This window comes from Nicotiana tabacum, chromosome 24 (genome assembly GCF_000715075.1).
Source record: "Nicotiana tabacum cultivar K326 chromosome 24, ASM71507v2, whole genome shotgun sequence".
Classification (NCBI taxonomy): Eukaryota; Viridiplantae; Streptophyta; class Magnoliopsida; order Solanales; family Solanaceae; genus Nicotiana; species Nicotiana tabacum.
In genome coordinates, this window is record NC_134103.1 from 28,946,738 (window position 1) to 28,964,572 (window position 17,835).

At 36.6% G+C, this 17,835-nt stretch overlaps 2 protein-coding genes across 2 annotated transcripts; one reads left to right on the forward strand and one right to left on the reverse strand.

Annotated features, from left to right (window-relative positions):
* The first annotated feature begins 560 nt into the window (after positions 1-560).
* Positions 561-7,492, forward strand: LOC107770021 (uncharacterized). The gene is made up of 9 exons (XM_075247859.1): positions 561-1,329; positions 2,878-2,961; positions 3,045-3,440; positions 4,566-4,701; positions 4,915-5,077; positions 5,679-5,807; positions 6,011-6,205; positions 6,842-6,964; positions 7,068-7,492. The coding sequence occupies exons 1-9, from the start codon at positions 1,149-1,151 to the stop codon at positions 7,161-7,163; spliced, it is 1,503 nt and encodes a 500-aa protein (XP_075103960.1). The 5' UTR covers positions 561-1,148; the 3' UTR covers positions 7,164-7,492.
* A 507-nt stretch (positions 7,493-7,999) lies between these two features.
* Positions 8,000-10,141, reverse strand: LOC107770022 (uncharacterized). The gene has a single exon (XM_016589278.2). It carries the CDS (start codon positions 10,030-10,032, stop codon positions 8,113-8,115), a length of 1,920 nt encoding a protein of 639 aa, XP_016444764.1. The 5' UTR covers positions 10,033-10,141; the 3' UTR covers positions 8,000-8,112.
* Positions 10,142-17,835: the final 7,694 nt, after the last annotated feature.

Below are 17,835 nucleotides of genomic sequence, written 5' to 3' on the forward strand. Positions count from 1 at the left end.
ACAAGAGGCCGAGTCATGTACCACCAAGGATTGTGATCTCTTAATATTTAATCACATATTTCGTGTTTAAAATTTAAGAATGAAAAAATTCTGATAAAAGATGCTTCTTTTATTAATCAAATTGGATTATTCAGAAGCTTCAATATGCATACCGAGCATCAAATAAAAGTTTTTTAAAAAATAAACGAATTGGGTATCATGGTTGTTCAACAAAGTTACAAATTGTAGAAAAACGGCAAAAAAGTACTCCTACTGTGTTTGGATTCTGAAATACAGAAACGTGAAACTATCATGAAATCTATAAATACCAAATTCCAAAAGTACACCCAAAAAACATTATCATAAAATTCTGATTACTTTCGAAAGAAAAAAAAAGAAAACTGACTAATCTTCCCACGTGCGAACTGCAACTCTGAAAAACCTTTACCACAATTCCACGCACGTTCGGGTCTCTCATCTCCAGCCACGTGGCATCTTAAATGGATCCCCATTATCAGACCCGATCCAACTGCCTGCACTAGTATATTTACCTGTGTGTGTGTGTGTGTGAGAGAGTTTTTATACCACAAAATTGACTTTTCTCTGTTCCCAGGGTGGTACTTAGAAGTTTGGAATTTTGTTTTTTGTTTGTTTTCATTTTTTTTAATTTTTTTTAGCTCATTTGTAGGTCTGAACATCAGGTTAATTAAAAGAAAAAAGGAAATGATTTTTTTTTATTACTTTAAGAGAGAAGATGAATTAGAAGGAAGAAGGAGAGAATAGTGCTCATAAAGTTCTCTTCTTTTTCACATTTCTTCTCTCTAATCTAAATAAAGATCAAATCTTTATTTGTGGGTTTTATTTCTTATTCATTTTCTTGAAAAAAAATATTACATGATCAGCTATAATTCTTGATACCCACAATTGGTATTTTTTTTTGCTTATTCTGAACACCCTTTTTCATAATCTATTATTAGTGTAAACAAGGTGGAAGTGTGGTTTCTTCTAATCTAATAAAGATCAGTTTTTTATTTTAGTTTTTGTCAATAATAAGATTATATTTGTTGATGCCCACAATTTGTTTTTGCTGATTCTGAACACCATTTTTGATAATCTGTTATAGTGTAAAGAAGGAAGGGGGGTAGGGTGGTGGGTGGGGGTGGGTGGAGATGGGGGGATGTGTATCACGGCCAGATGGCTGTGTTGGAGGTTCAAAGAAGAAGTGTGTAAGGAGGAAGAGAAGAAAAATAAAGAAAAGGGCGTCTTCTCATATATCAGATCAATCAGCAGCTGATAAAGTTGACAAGTCTTTCCCTTTGGATCGTTCATTCAATAATCCCACTTTCTATGGTACTTTTTTGTTTGTTTTTTTATTCTTGATTTGTGTATTTGGAATTTGCTAGTTTTCATGTTCAATGTAATTGTGATTATTGGAGTTTGATCTATAATGCTGAATGGAGTGTGAGACAATTCTGTATTTGGAGTTTAATTTATTTGTACTAGGTTCAGTTAAGTTGAAGGTTGGTTGGCTGCATTTATCTTTGGAGGTTGTTTAGATGCTTTCTGATGGGAGAATTTCAACTTCTTTTGGCGTAGCTCACTTTTTATTTTCATTTTTTCCATATTGCTAGGGGGGTTTTGGGTGTGTGTGGAGTGGTTTTGGGTTTGGAAAAGGGTAGAGAAGTGGTGAGTTCAAGGGAATGTGAAATTATGCTTTAATAGGGAACAAGTAGCAGGTAACTGTGGATTAGTTGAGGTGCGCACAAATTAGCTGGGACAACATCGTTATAAAAAAAAATGCTTTAATGGCATAGTGTAGCCGATTCTTTACATAGCAGAAGAAAGGCTTGTGCTAATTACTGGATGAAGGAGGAAGGGGAAAGGAAAAGGAACTGTTTTGACAGTTTTATTGTCTATGTTATGCACCTATTTAAATCGATTTTAAGTGTATGGTATGGGTACTCTAGATTGCAATGTGTATAAATCGCTAGATACAAAGCCTAGAGAGATGAGGAGGCAATACCCAAATTGTTAAAAAGGTTTAAAATTTTTCTTCTTTGGATGAGATATAGTAGCTGATAGATGTCATTTATCTTTGCCAACTTAAAGCACACACCTGTGTGGTGCTGATAGGTGAAATTCGTACCAAGGTTTTTCTTCAACGATTTTTGTCTTGATTTTTTCTTGAAATATGGTAAACCCCACTCCCCCATATCCTCCTTATCTAGGAGCCAAACAGTTTCCCTTTCAACTTTGCTCCCTTGTCGATTTGAACCTCCAACGTGTGGTTGGACCGTTGGAGGTAGAGAGTCCCAACTACTAGGCTATCTTTCCCTTGACAGTTTTGCACTTAGTATTTGAACTGGTCTTAAACCATAGCGTTGTTTATGGAAGTGGGTTTATAAACTTGGCCCACTTTTGGGTTGACTATCTAAATTAAATATGATTGTGAGAATGTAACATGAGGATCTGGATAATAGCTTATTCTTTGTGTCAAAATAGACACAATGTGATGTTGTGATTAATGGAAATTATAAAGATACTGCACTTACAAGTGTGCTTGGATGTATCTCACAGTACCAGTTGAAGTCCCAAAGAAAGATTCATGTCTTTTATATTTTATACAATGCTAAATTACTAAAAATTGCTAATATCCTTGCAATGTTTTCACTTCTTCTTAAACGTGCGATGTGCCTTTGAAATTGGAATAAGCAGGTGCCTTAGATCATGGCAAATATCTTCTCTATCATATCTTCAATTACCTTCCGTCATTCCTGCGAGGGATGTTTTGCGTAGTTTAACTTCACATTACTTCTGTCTGTTCAACCTAAAGCAGAATAGCGGATAAAACATCACAACCAACCTTTTCTAACATTTAGTGTTATAACGCAAAAACAGGAAGCACTGAGGAAGCATGGTTTGATTCTGCTGCAATATTCGATTCTGATGGCAGTGATGAAGATTTCCAGAGCGTTGCTGATGGTATGGCCTTCTAACTTCAGCCTTTACATTCTATCTGCAGTTGTGAAATTTAAGAATAGAAATGCAATCACAATATTCTGCAGATGTGCTCTCTCTCAACAGCTTTGATTGTGGGCGGACCAGCGTAGCTTCTGTGAGAGATGCCAATCATGGGGATGCTGATGTCAATGCCCACCCAAACAATTTGTTGCATCCAAAAGATGCAGATTCTAGAACGAAACTTGATGGACCCCACAGTGAGGTACAGCCTGTATTTATTGATGAAATCTCTTCCTCAGCTAATGAAAGCAGCGGCAGGGAAGATGGTTTGTTGGATAACTGTGGAATTCTTTCAAACAACTGTTTGCCCTGTCTTGCTTCCACGGTTGCACCAATTGAGAAGAGAAGATCTCTTAGCGATAATTCTCCAAGTGCTAGGAAGAAAGCTGCCTTAAAACTTCCCTTCAAATGGAGAGAAGGAAATCCTAATGCTGCTTTGCGTAAGTTTCTATGTCTACCCTTTTCCCCTTGTGGTCTAGTTGCTTCACTGCAATGTTTATGCATGTGCATCCATAAGTGATTCGGTGTGCATCCATTAGTTTTCGATTACCTTTTATCAATTGCACAGAATGAATCAACTGATTTATGTTTTTCCATTAACCATGTGGAAAAATGAAATTTCATGAATTGCTTTATTGACTTCAGCCTATTACAGGATTTAGTATTGTTGTGGTGAATTTTCTTTTTCTTCCAAAAAGAACTTGTTATATTCTTCAACTATCATCTTCTTACTGGAAAAAGGGTTTTGCCATCTGATGCCAACAAGAATTACTCTGGAATTTAATATATCCTCGGCTCTCCTAGAAATATTGCCCGCAAACAGTTGTGCACAATTTTGAACTGTTTGATTCTTCTTTCTAAGGTATAATTGGAGTAGGTTTATTGAGTCTGAATTGCTACTGGTTGATGAATGCCTTAACACGTGACCTTGGAATTGAAGTTGAAAGATGATCAAGGCTGAATATACTGCCACACATATATGCTACATTTTGTTTGTAGATGCACCTTATTTATTAATAAGATAGCATACTTTTTTTTGTATTTTTTTTATTTTTACCCCTCCGCAGGAGCTCCCCACTTTACTCCCTTGGTGACTCGAACCCACAACCTTAGAGTTGGAGGATGCCTACCACTTGTGCAAACCTTCATAAGATAGCAACTTAGTATTGAAACATCGCAATAAAAGTGATTTCTTTGGGCAGTGTGGAGGTCAGGTTATTTCAGGGATTTGACTCATTAATGAAATCCAAATGGAGGATATTTGTTACAATTTATCTGAGAGATATCTAAATTACTCCCCTGTTGTTACTAGTGTCAAATGTACAATGTTTGTTGATCTTCCGTTATAAAACAAACTAGTGAAATCAGGAAAGGAATGAGGAACAGGGTTACTATGATCAAGAGTGAGTGGATAACATTGGAATCATAAGTCAATTTTCAGTATGAATAGTTGCACTCTAGATTTTGATTTGTAGATAGGAATGAGTAGTATCATCTTCCATCTGTCTAACGGATCAGGGAAATGAGAAAAAAACAAACTGACTCTTATCCTTTATGTGGTACAGTTTCGTCTAAAGCCCTGCTTCAAAGACCAATAGCTGGTTCTCAAGTACCAGTTTGCCCGTTGGAGAAGAAAATGCCTGATAGTTGGTCGCAGATTGAACCGGGCACTTTTAGGGTTCGGGGAGAAAACTATTTCAGGTAAAGTGCTTCCTTCTTTAAGTGCTCACATGCCCAGAGTTATGTACAAAAACTTATATAAAGCTGTGTTTAATCATGTAAAAACTTAGAGAACATCTATCTGATAATAATAAACATGCATATGGATATGTGCCAGCAACCATTGCACTAGTTCCTATGTTGTACACTTGTACTTGTATATGATATTTCATATCACATATTTGCTTTGTGCAGGGATAAAAAGAAGGTGCTTGCTCCAAATTATGCAGCATATTATCCTTTTGGTGTTGATGTATTTTTAAGCCAGAGAAAGATATTTCATATAGCTCGACTTGTGGAACTTCCCGTCATTGAACATTCTGGGACACTTCCTCCCATTCTTGTCGTGAATGTCCAGGTATCATTTATTTTAGAATTTATGTAAATGAGTATTTATTTCATTTTTTTTTTATCTAACTTCGTAAAAGCTTTCAAGATTCTGAAAGTTTTTTTAATGTTATCTACTTTGATCATTTTTAGATTGTCGGTGCAATTTATTTTTCTCTTCAAAGTCTAAAATATTCTGCATCAGTTTTAAATTTTATAAAAGCTTGTTGAATAGGAATTTTTGGCCCCCTCATGGGGCAGTTGAGTATATATGAAATGTAACGTAACCACTAATTCTGTCCTAATTATACTGAGTTTCATTAGTTGAGTAGTCATTTAATCATGTATCTCTATGTAGCCATTTCCTACCATGCTTAGCCTTGCCTTTTGTTTTTTAGTTTTTCTATGTCCCCAAAGTGCTCCTGTTAGCAGTCAGCTCAGCCTTTTCGAACTTCATTTGTGCTGTTGAATTAAATGTACCCGTGTAGGCATCACTGGTTACTTTCTTAATGCCTATATTCATAGGATTTGCCACTTTATCCAAACTTTCTTAATGTTCTACATTCACTGGATTATCCACTTTATATGTAACTACCTCCTCATGTTGCTGACGTGCTGTTTTTCTTTTGCAGATCCCATTATATCCTACCGCAATTTTTCAGGGTGAAATTGATGGTGAAGGGATGAGTTTTGTCTTGTACTTTAAGCTTTCAGAAAGTTATGCTAAGGAACTTCCTCCTCATTTTCAAGAGAATATCAGGGTAAGTTTGAGCATTCATGTTTTCTTATATTTGTCCTTTTTCTTTCCTCTTTTTTTCTGTGTATAACTTGTTTCAAAATCACTCTTTTATACTGTCAGTTTCTCCATTTGATAATATCAGATGTACTCTTATCAGATTTTGGTTAGCGAGTTAGTATTTGACAAATAATTATTACTTTCCTCCCCTTTTCTTATCTTGGACAGAGGCTGATTGATGATGAAGTGGAAAAAGTAAGGGCTTTTCCTGTTGAACATACTGCACCTTTCAGGGAAAGATTGAAGATATTAGGCCGTGTTGCAAATATGGAGGACCTCCCATTAAGTGCTGCAGAGAGGAAGCTTATGCATGCCTACAATGAGAAACCTGTTCTTTCACGTCCTCAACATCAGTTTTACAAGGTAAAGTTGACCCAGATTTTGTTCATTTTAGATTTGTGTACGGTTTGGCTGTGCTTCTTGTTCTACTCAAATTTGTTAAATGTCCAACTGAATGATTTGTGGAAATGCTGTCATTCCCTTTAAACGTTTACTTTTAAGGAAAAAGGTGAACATGCCATTTTGAATGGCGAAAAGTCATCCACTAATATGGTGTATGCAGTAGTAAATTAAGATAGTTCGACGATTGCTAGGAGATAATAAGAGTAATTTACCTATCAACAAAGATTACTGAATGAATGAAGAGCTTTTTTAGAATGACAGATGAAACATGAACCATCTTTTGTCGTAAACTGTTGTAGACACTCTCTCTATGTGGAAAACAACTTCTTCTAATGAGAAGTACTAGATTTTTCTTGTGGAGTCAAGAGTGAGACTGTTTTCTTGCATTATTTTCTTTAGATCATACAAGTAGCACGGTTTACACATTTTACTTTGCATTTGTTAAGGAAGCGTACTTCACTTAAATTTTTTCATCCGAAATTTATGAAATGTTTCAGTTTGCATACATCTAGAGTGTGGCCCAATTTTCTGGATTAAGAAAGAAATTTGTAACAAGGTTTTGAATCTAACTTCGGTTGCTAATGATAATTTTTGCAGGGAGAGAATTACTTTGAGATTGACATAGACATGCATAGATTCAGTTACATCTCTAGGAAGGGTTTTGAAACATTCCTAGATAGGCTAAAGCTCTGTTGCTTGGATGTTGGGCTAACAATTCAGGTAAGTATTTGTCTCCAACGTACCGTTTTTTTTCCAGATTCTTTTACGGCCTTGGAAGACATTTTTTCCATCTAGGTAATGCCTTTTCCCACTTTCCAAGCAGGGCAATAAAGCTGAAGAATTGCCGGAGCAGGTTTTATGTTGTATACGGTTAAATGAAATTGACTATGCAAATTATCAGCAACTGGGGTCGGAATAGAGAGCCCCTTGAATTGATGCACAGACAGTGGAAGTGTTAAGATATGGCAAATAAAGAGAGTTACTTAGAGAAGTTCAGTTGTCCCTCGCTTTTGGTGCCTACCTCTCTGTCTTTCCTTTCCTCCAATTATCAAAATCTTCGGTGTCTCCATAATGCAGGCATATTATAAGTGTAGCAGGTTCCACGGGAACTGCTAAGGATGATTTCTCGCATTCAGATCACTATGACATGAGTTCTGGACAAGTCGATTGCATACTGCATTAGCTTTATACGTGTATGAATTCATGGACGACATTGAGAAATCAGTTAATGGAATAAATTCTAATTCATTCTTTTTGTTTGATAATATAGCAATCTGTTTAATTAACTTTGCGGCAACACCAGATTTTTAGTCTTCATATGTAATGGATGCTTGTGTTGATTTTCACCAAAATCAGATACTTTTTAGTACTTGTGTTCTTAAACGCCAATATATTAGGGTAGAGGAAGATTTTAAAAGTGTAATGGACACTCAGTTTTGATTTTCACCAAAACTACATACATTTCTACTGGGACAGCCCGCGCACGAAGCATCCTGTGTTCACGTAGGTTCCGAGGAATGGCCGCACCCTAAGGGGGTGTGATGTAGGCAATCTACCCTAATGGCATCAACGGCTGATTCCACGGCTCGAACTCTTAACCTATAGGTCACACAGAGATATACTGACAGTGTAAAATTTGTTTACGCTATCAGTGTACTTTGATCTGTTGTATCAGATAGTCACCATTTATATAGGTTATCAATGCTTATTAAATAGAGTTGCCTGCTAAATATATATAGTGATTAAGTAGCTGATCCAAAATAATTACAAGACAGAAAGATTGAAATGAAGAGTTGCATTAGCAGTTTGATCTTCTGTATTGAACTGTTTCTAGAAAATTATGTGGTGAAGAACAAAAAGTTGAAAGTTCAAGATTTACAGGGAGGAAGTGGTTTCCCACATAAACCTCTGTTCCCAGAGTATGAGCTCTTAGGAAAATCAACAAATGGCTTCCCATAAGGTATTTTCCCTTCCAGAAGATTATCTGAGAGGTTCAGCTCTTTCAGATTTCTCAGCTTTAAATACTTCTCAGGGATTCTTCCGGTGAAATGATTCTTGTGCAGCATCAGTCTCTCCAAAGTGCTAACATTTGACAGTGATGTTGGCAGGTTAGAGACTAATCTATTATAACTGAGATCCAATGTCTGTACTGATATCAATGTTCCTATGGATTTTGGTAATCTACCTTTGAGAAAATTACGCGATAAATTTAAGTATCGGATATTTTCTTGTTCTCCCATCCCAATCTGCTCAATGGCACTTGAGAAATTGTTATTTGAAAGATCAAGATATGTCAATGATCCTCCTTCAAACCTGCTCTTCATCTGGAAAACAAAATTCACACTGCCTTGTAGCTTATTTGAGTGAAGGTCTAGAACTCCAAGATTTTCAAGATTTGTGATAGTAGAGGGAATCTCAGAAACAAACTTGTTATTAGAAAGATTTAAAGTATAGAGCTGAGAAAAACTACCAATCCAAGCAGGAATCTTTCCTGAAAGTTGGTTAGCTGACAAGTCTAGTTCCTGCAATGATTTGGGTAGTAGTTTTATATAATCTTGAACTTCACCATGAATTCCACATCCTGCTAAGTAGATACGCGACAGTGATGGCAATTGCATTAGCCACTTGGGAATGGTTGACATATTCAGATAATTGAATGATAGATCCAATGATTGAAGATTTGAAAGGGAAGAAATTTCATGTGGCAATGGTCCTTCAATCATGTTATGAGATATACTCAACAGGAGAAGCTGAGAAATCTCGCCTATTGATCTTGGCAACTGACCAGATAACTGGTTGTAACTGAGATATAACTCTGTTAGCAACTTCAGATTACCTAAGCTAGAAGGAATAGTTCCCTTAAGCTGATTATTTGCAAGTGAAAGTCTCTGAAGGGAAGTCAAGTAACCAATCGATGGAGGTATCGTTCCACTGAGGCGATTATTCTGCAGTCTTAGAAATTGCAGAGAAGACAACTGGCCAGGTTTTGAAGGCAATGGCATCTCTCCCTCAAGCTGATTGTCATTTAGATAAAGACTTGAAATGGAATATAGTTTAGCAACGGAATGAGGGATTATCCCGGTTAATGAGTTGCTAGATAAATCAAGCTCTTTCAATGCTTGCAGATTGCCAATGTTTTCTGGTATATTCCCGGTCAAGAAATTATCTTGAAAACACAAGCTTTCTAAATTTGTCAAGCTTGTTATAGACTCAGGAATTGCACCAGAAAGTTTATTTGAATGTATATCCAATCTTCTGAGATTCTTGAGACCTCCAATACACGAGGGAAGAAAACCAGAAAAGCTATTTTCTTGGAGATACAATTCTTCAAGTTTAGACAACTTACATATGCTTTGTGGTAATGAACCAGTAAAATTATTGCCAAGAAAGTAGAGTTTTCTGAGATTTGGAAGATGTAAACCAATGGAAAGAGGAATTTGCCCCGTGAGTCCAACGAGTTCACTCATATCGATAACCTCAAGAAACTTCAGAAGTGTAATTGAAGGAGATAATTCTCCTGCCATAGTAGATTGAAATGGTGCATCACCTGAAGTATAGAGACCTGGTAAATTGATTTGTACAACTCTTCCATTTTCATTATTACAAGAAATGCCTTCCCATTTGCAACAATCTTGGCTTTTCCATTTATTTAATCTGCTAGAAGTATCTGAATGAATTCCAGCCTTGAAATCTTGAAGACCCTTTAAATCATTTGGATGACATAACTTGCTTTTGCATATGGTTGTGAGAGTTAGCAATAGAAGAAACCAAAGAACTTGAGAACCCATTTTTTTTTTCAAGAACTGTGGATTGTTACTCAAATATGCTGAAAAAAGTTGGGAGATTTTGTGAATTGTAATGATGGTCAAAGATCTTTAAAACAATGATTTTGTTTAAAGTCATGTTTCTTTCTTTACAGATTGTAATATGCTGAAAAGCATGTAATATGTCTTAATTGTTTTGCTTTTTTCAACTTAGAGAAAGATTTAACACTAAACAAATGGAGAAAAACAAATCCAGACTTTATTAAACGTTACAAATGTCAGTTGCACCCAGAGGTTTCTTCTCCCAATAGATATTCGGATAACTAAACTAATCCTCTGCTTTGCCAGCAGTGTTGACAAAAGCCAATGCTGCTGTTGGTCCTCAGAAACGCCAAAGTAATATTTTGTCCACAGAAACTGCTTGTTTTGTACTTTTCGTTTTAGATTTAACTTATATAGTTGACCACGAAGGCATGACTTTTTTATTTTAAAACATAAACTTTGCATATTAAAAATTTCGACAAGGGGTGCAAGTGACTGCTTCGTCCTATGTGCATGCGCCCGGGCTGGTCCATTATTCACCGGGGTATTTTTTGTTTAAGCAAAAGTAGTAGTTACTTGTAGTTAATTTTTAAATTTAAATTATATATATCTGTTTACCCTCAAGATCGGATAACAATTGAATTTATATGTGGTTTTAAGGATACATGGTCTAACTTGATACAAAATGAAAAATCAGATTAATATTGAAATTAATGATAAAAAAAGTAAATGCAAACCACACGAATTGAACAATCTTGGCCTTGAGAGTTGGTCACCCTTGAGCAAAAAATGCTACAATCGATGCCGGAACAGAATGATGAGATAATAAGATTAGAAATAACAATATATTACCGTGGGATGCGTGTTACCATGTGTTAAATGAATTGTTAGACCCCCTTTATATAGTAGAGGAGTCCTATTCTAGGTACATTTCTATAAAAGGTAAAAATATCTTGATTTGCTAATTTCCGGTTCCTTGCCGATATGCGCCGAGATTTCTGCCGTAATATCCGCTCGGTCGCGAATATTTCGGTCTTCCGTTTCTTATTTCCGAGCTCGCTTCGGTCTTCCGTTTCTTATTTCCGAGCTCGCTTGAGGCTAAGGTCGATACCGGACTCAACATTCCTCGAAGGCAGGTCTACCGACCTAAGGTTCTAGCTCAGCGAGACTTGAGGTCAATCTTCAATATGTGATCGCCACGTTTTAAGCCAAATCCACAAGATTGTAGTCGAGCTCGACCGACGAATACAATGTCTTTGTAAGGACTTTGTACTATCACTATCATTCAACTTGTTATAATAGAATAATTACTTTATTTTCTAAGTTATCATATAATTTTTTTCTACATTTAGTTATTCCTAATTATTGCAGGTAATAGTGTAAAAATACACACGAAAGTGAGAGTCTTAGGGGTCGTTTGGTTTGAAAACAAGTTACGCTTGGATTAGTTATATTGTGATTAGTTATGATGAGATTAATTATCCAAGTTATTTCTTACTGATTGTTTGGTATATTGTATTAATTTTGGGATTGTTAATTTTACTGTTTTATCCTGGAATTACTATTTCATGCTCTGACAGGTATAAGTTATTCCAGTATTTTTTTAATGTTAATATAACTTATCTCAAAATTAGTAACCAAACAAAGAATAAGACGATACTAAATTTTTATACCAGGATTATCTTTACGTATCCATATTATACCGGAGTACCCCTTAGTTTTTGAATGACTTAATTGTGTAAAGTTGTGTTTACATTGTCGTAAAAGTTAAACTCGTGCTACTTTTACCACCCAAAGTTTCTGAATGATTGACCATAAGTCCATAACTGATCTTTGTCCACATCTCAAGCCATTGCCACAAAATCCCAAAAACTGAAAAAAGAAAAGAAAACTATTCTGTCATTTCTACAACTAGGCGTCTCATATCAAAAGACAAAAGTTTGACAACAGTAATGTTGGTCTGACATCTTCCAAGTTTCTAGATATAATTGATAATTTTGAGGACAATTGTATAATCTTCCTCTTTTTCTTTTATTTCTAAGTTTGTAGTCAGACTTTCTTGGCTTTCGAGGACAGATCGCCCAATCATCTGATATTATTTGTTGAACAAAATCTTAGTTGGCTCCTAAAGATTCCAATATGGTATTCCAGTGTCTCGTATTAACAGTCTTGATTATTAAAAATAGTTATCTCAAATTATTTATTATTTTAGAAGTTAAGATAAAATTAATTATTTTTTTTCTTTTTTTACCCTTAGTAATAATTATTTTTGAAGATGTAGATAACATATAAATCGAATAAATATTCAATGAACAGAGATTATATCTTAAGACATAAATAAGGGTAGAATAGTCCAATTCTTTTCCTAATTAATATTTCTTAAGGGGCGTGTAAAAGAGAAACACGACACATAATATGAGACGGAGGGAGTAAGTGTCACGACCCAAAATCTCACTTGTCGTGATGACGCCTATCTCAATACTAGGCAAGCCGAAAATCTCAATAAACCACCATTTCTTTTAAATTTGAAAATAAAATAATTAAATTCAGCGGAAGAAATCTCAAAATTTCAAATATATCACTCCCAAAAATCGATGTCACTGAGTACATGAGCATCTAAATGAATACAAAGTCTGACTAATAAACATCACAGTCTGAAGTATAGAACAGTACAATAACTAAACAGGAAGGGAATCAAGTCTGTGATCGTCAAGCAGCTACCTTGATACTCTCCAACAAAAATAACTCCGAATTCTAGCAGTCGTCGTATCTGGGAGCACCTGGATCTGCACACGAGGTGCAGAGTGTAGTATGAGTACAACTAACTCAATAAGTAACAAGACTACCTTCTGTGCTGAAAGAAATGAAGAGCTCTGCAGGTACAGTCCAGTAAAAATAACGGTACAGAAATGTAGGCATGCTTTCAAGTTCAACAGTTAAACTCAATACAAGTGAAATAGATCAATACTACATGATATGAGGCATATGACATCTCAGTAGAAAGACCTCATGTAAATACTGGTCACACATTATCCGGTCACTTGGTACTATTTATGGCCAATCCAGCCCAGGGGTGTTCCAACCCGTATATAAATACACATCGACTGACAGTCAGTCAACTGACAGTCAGTCACCCAGTACCGTATAAGGCCAATCCAGTCCTGGAATAATTTATCCCTAAATATAAATGATACTAACAAGATCCATGTCCAGATAACTCATTACAATACAAATAAGTAAGGCAAGTCCATGCCTTGGGAAAATCTATCCCATTTATATATAAAACTAGTAAGTAAGGCAAGTCCATGCCCTGGGAAGTCCATCCCGAGTATCGATGATCATCTACACTCACTGGGGATGTGTACAGACTCGGAGGGGCTCTTTCAGCCCAAGCGTAATACAAAGCCAATATGGCCTACTGTAGGCGGGCAGCCCCAATCCGTATAATAATAAAGCCTATAAGTCCTGCTGCAGGCGAGCAACCCCGATCCATATAATAGTAAAGCCAATATGCCCTGCTGCAGGCGGGCAACCCCGATCCATATAATAATAAAGCTTATATGGCTTGTTGCATTGCGCAGCTCAATCCCATAAATATTCTCACAATGGATAATTATTACTGAGTGTGAAATGTATATTTTTGAACAATTAATTCAACGACAACACGACCCCATGGGTCCTAAAATATCTGCACGTAACCTAAACACGATATTTATCACAAGTCTCAGCTAAATTCCTCTAACACGTGCTACATGTACAACTAATAACATGATTCTTTAATTTTATAACTTTACATGATTTATTCAAGACGCAATTTCTGTGGTGCACGTCTACATGTTCGTCACCTTCAACAATTTATATCATACTAAATTTGGGGATTCATACCCTCAGAACCAAGTTTTGAAGTGTTACTTATCTCAAACCATGTAATTCTTTACTCCGCTATGCCTTTGCCTCGTGAATTGGCCTCCAAAGGCCTCGAATATAGCCACAAATAATTTGTTTCTGTTAATAAAATTTATTAGAATTAATTCCATGAGAAAATACTAATTTTCCATAAAAATCCGTAATTTAACTCAAAAATTGCCCGGGGGCCCCACATCTCGAAACCCGATAAAAGTTACAAAATCCGACAACCCATTTAATAGCGAGTTCAACCATACTAATTTCACTCAAATCCGACTCCGAATCGGTGTTCAAATCTCGAAAATTTATTTTATGAAGTTTCTACAATCTTCCCCAAATTCGCACCTCAAAGTACTAATCACATGATGAAATCATTGATATATTCATATATATTAACCAAATTCGAGTTAGAATCACTTACCCCGATGAATTTCTTGAAAAACTCACGAAACATTGTCTCCAACCGAGCTCCCAAAGTCCAAAAATAAAATAATAACCCAAACCTCGGATATATAGTACATCCTCTGAACTCAAATTTCGCGGTCAGCGAAATTCCAAGCGCGGCCGCGCCCTAGGTCCCGCGGTTGCGAAAGAATGGTGCGGTCCGCGAAATTCTTGGGGCTGCACTGCCATGCTTTAGTATGTTGGCCATTACTTTATCTACCAATGTCCAAATAATGACTTCTTTACCTTTATGGACACTAGACATAAAGGGCTATAACTTTTATTTTTGAATCATCGCAAAATTTCTTGTAGATCAAAAGATATAGGCTTCCGAAGTCGTACCAGCGGATTTGTAGAACTTCCTGGAGCGCGTTCGCGGACAGAATTTCGCGGTTTGCGAAATTTTGAGCGCGGCCACGAAATTCTGCTGCGGTCCGCACTCTTATGTGCGGTCCGCGCCCCTCCTTCACCTCAATGCCCAAAAATATGCGGTCCGCACCCCCAAAAGTGCCAGAACAATATTAGAGTGCCGAAATATCCGGACTCGCTCAAAAATCATCCCGAAACTCATCCGGAACCTCCCAGACACAAACCATATATGAATTTCAATCATAAAATACGCTACGGACCTGCTCGCGCACTCAAAACACTGAAAATAGGTTGTCTTGACCTGATATTGACCATGGCCAAATTTCCAAATTTCTTAACTTTATTAATCTCTCAACCAATAATCCAAAAATACACCCAAGCCCCTCGGGACCTCAACCAAATAAACCAACACGTTCCATAACATAACACGGACCTACTCGAGGCCTCAAATCACATCAAATAACATCAAAAACGTCGAATCGCACCTTAAAATCAAAATCTATGAATTTTAAACTTTCATTTTCTATATCTTGTGCCTAAACACATCAAATCATTCCGGAATGACTTTAAATTTTGCACACAAGTCATATTTCACATTACGGACTTATCCCAATTTCCAGAATTAGATTCCGACCTCAATATCAAAAAGTCAACACACCGGTCAAATTTTCCAAAAATTCAACTTTCGCCATTTCAAGCCTAATTCCTCTACCGACCTCCAAATAATTTTTCGGACACGCTCCTAAGTCCAAAATCACCATACAGAGCTATTGAAATTATCAGAATTCGAATCCGTGGTCGTTTACACATAAGTCCACATCCGGCCAACTTTTCTAACTTAAATTTTCAATTATGAGTCTTAGTGTCTCATTTCACTCTGAATTTCTTCTGGACCCGAACCAACTAACCCGATAAGTCACATATCAACTGTAAGGCATAAATTGCATAGTAAATGGGGGAAAGAGGGTGTAATACTCAAAACGACCGGTCGAGTCGTTACATTCTCCCCTACTTAAACATACGTTCGTCCTCGAACGTGCCAAGAATTATTCCAAGACATCAAATCATTATTCCATCTTACCACGCACATACTCGGGGTTGATCCCACGCCACCCTATTCCATGTAAATTGTATAGGCCTGACAACACAATGTAATTAAAAATCATTACTTCAACCTTAGCCCATAAACCTTAGGATTCAATTTCCAACATTCAGAATTTCTTTTCAAGACCTGATCTCACATCAACACGCTGTATGAGTCTGAACAAGCTATATTAAGCCATAACCATAACCCCACATATAATCACTTAACATACTACACAACTCGCATGCTTGCAGCACCATTTTCGATCATATTAACTACTCCAAAGTAACCCGGTAATAGTATTAAACCCTATATCAAACAAAATCTCGTTCTAAAACTTTTGCACACTGCTGATAATGAAAGAAATACGCGAAATCTCATAACATCTTATCAGATCGACAAGTCATGGAGCTCTTCCGCCCCAACCAGAACTAAAATCACTTTCCAAGCCGACTTTCAATATTATTCTCCCAATATACCGTAATCAAACCTGATAGTACACATTCTAGGTCCAATGACCTTATAGTATTAAACACAACTATCCCATTGACATACCACACCAATACAACTCAATCCACAACTACGCAACCTTGTAGCCAAAATGGAAGATGTCTCAAAGTAGAGAACCGTATTGTAAGTTCAAAAAGCACCACCACAACTGTAATGCTATAAGGTCATTATATATATATATAGTAGAACCAAGACACACAAATTTAATAACGGTAACCAGCTCTTCTAGAGCTCACATTACCATCACTCGCACGGACAACTCACATGTTATAGTATCAATATCTGGACCCACACGGACAACTCACGTGCTAGTAACATAATCCGTATGGCATGGTCACAGGCCTTTAATTCAAGCATATCATACAGGAGCAATCAAATAAGTACACATGAACCATCGTAACTGATCACAACTCCACCACTCGCATGGCTATCACATCCTTCATGCACGATCATCCCACTAGGAATATTCCCATAATTCCTCCGTGTCACATATCAATAACTCGTATATCAATAGTCTATTAACTAGGAGAGTACCGTAATACGAATGCACCTCCGTAAATCAAAACACAATGCCCCTTTCAACCGTACACCCTGATCAGGGATTACCTAGCAACTATAACGTTCATCTAAATATATAACACTGACCATTCCGTCCAGAATTTGTGATCTTCCTTTCAAGAATGAACTGCCACCTCGTACATATAAATCTAAATCCCGCACAACATACCACATCTATCATGCCATCATGTGACAAGCACAAGAATCTCATTATTATCTTTGAGTCACCAACAATTTACATACCCTATTAGTTAGAAACCTTTCTTTTGCTTCTTTCTAGGAGGAAGCCACAATACACAACACGTTCCCCACACCGGTAGAAAATATCCGGCTCAAACTATGGTAGAAACCATCAACAACATTTTGAAATCCATTTGCACATAACTAAATTATCAGAACTGAATTCCTCTAACTCGACCAAGTCACGTAGGTTACCAAAACCCAAGAATATTGCCACCAAACATCTGTAGAGTCCCACCACATAATAATTACCCCTTTAAATACCACAACCGAAACACCCACTCTGAAAATACCTTATTTTAGTCTATGGCCGTTTTATTCACCTTCCTGATATCGAAGTATAAAATCCATAATGATATATATAAATGCCACAAATCTCAACACCATCTAACTTAAATCTCAGATTTTAGCCATAAACAAATCCGCCAAAAATTCTCAATTGTTACATATCAATCTCGAATCCATTAGAACTTTCTCGAGAGTCACTCTCTTTGCTCAAATCCGCATTACACCGCCAAATGGGACAAAAGACACGTGCCCCATCAGTACAACAACACTCAAAGAAGTAACTCTACTTTAATATCACCTATCAAATTCATACTCCGTGCGCACTACATCATTCACAAATAACAACTCACTCATCCCACGATTTTCATATTCTCATAAAGCGCAAT

Coding starts and splice junctions, on each gene's coding strand:
- LOC107770022 (XM_016589278.2), bottom strand. CDS start 10,032: ATGGGTTCTCAAGTTCTTTGGTTTCTTCTATTGCTAACTCTCACAACC.
- LOC107770021 (XM_075247859.1), top strand. CDS start 1,149: ATGGGGGGATGTGTATCACGGCCAGATGGCTGTGTTGGAGGTTCAAAG. Junction 3,441..4,565: donor AAATCCTAATGCTGCTTTGC/GTAAGTTTCTAT, acceptor TATGTGGTACAG/TTTCGTCTAAAGCCCTGCTT. Junction 5,808..6,010: donor ATTTTCAAGAGAATATCAGG/GTAAGTTTGAGC, acceptor TATCTTGGACAG/AGGCTGATTGATGATGAAGT.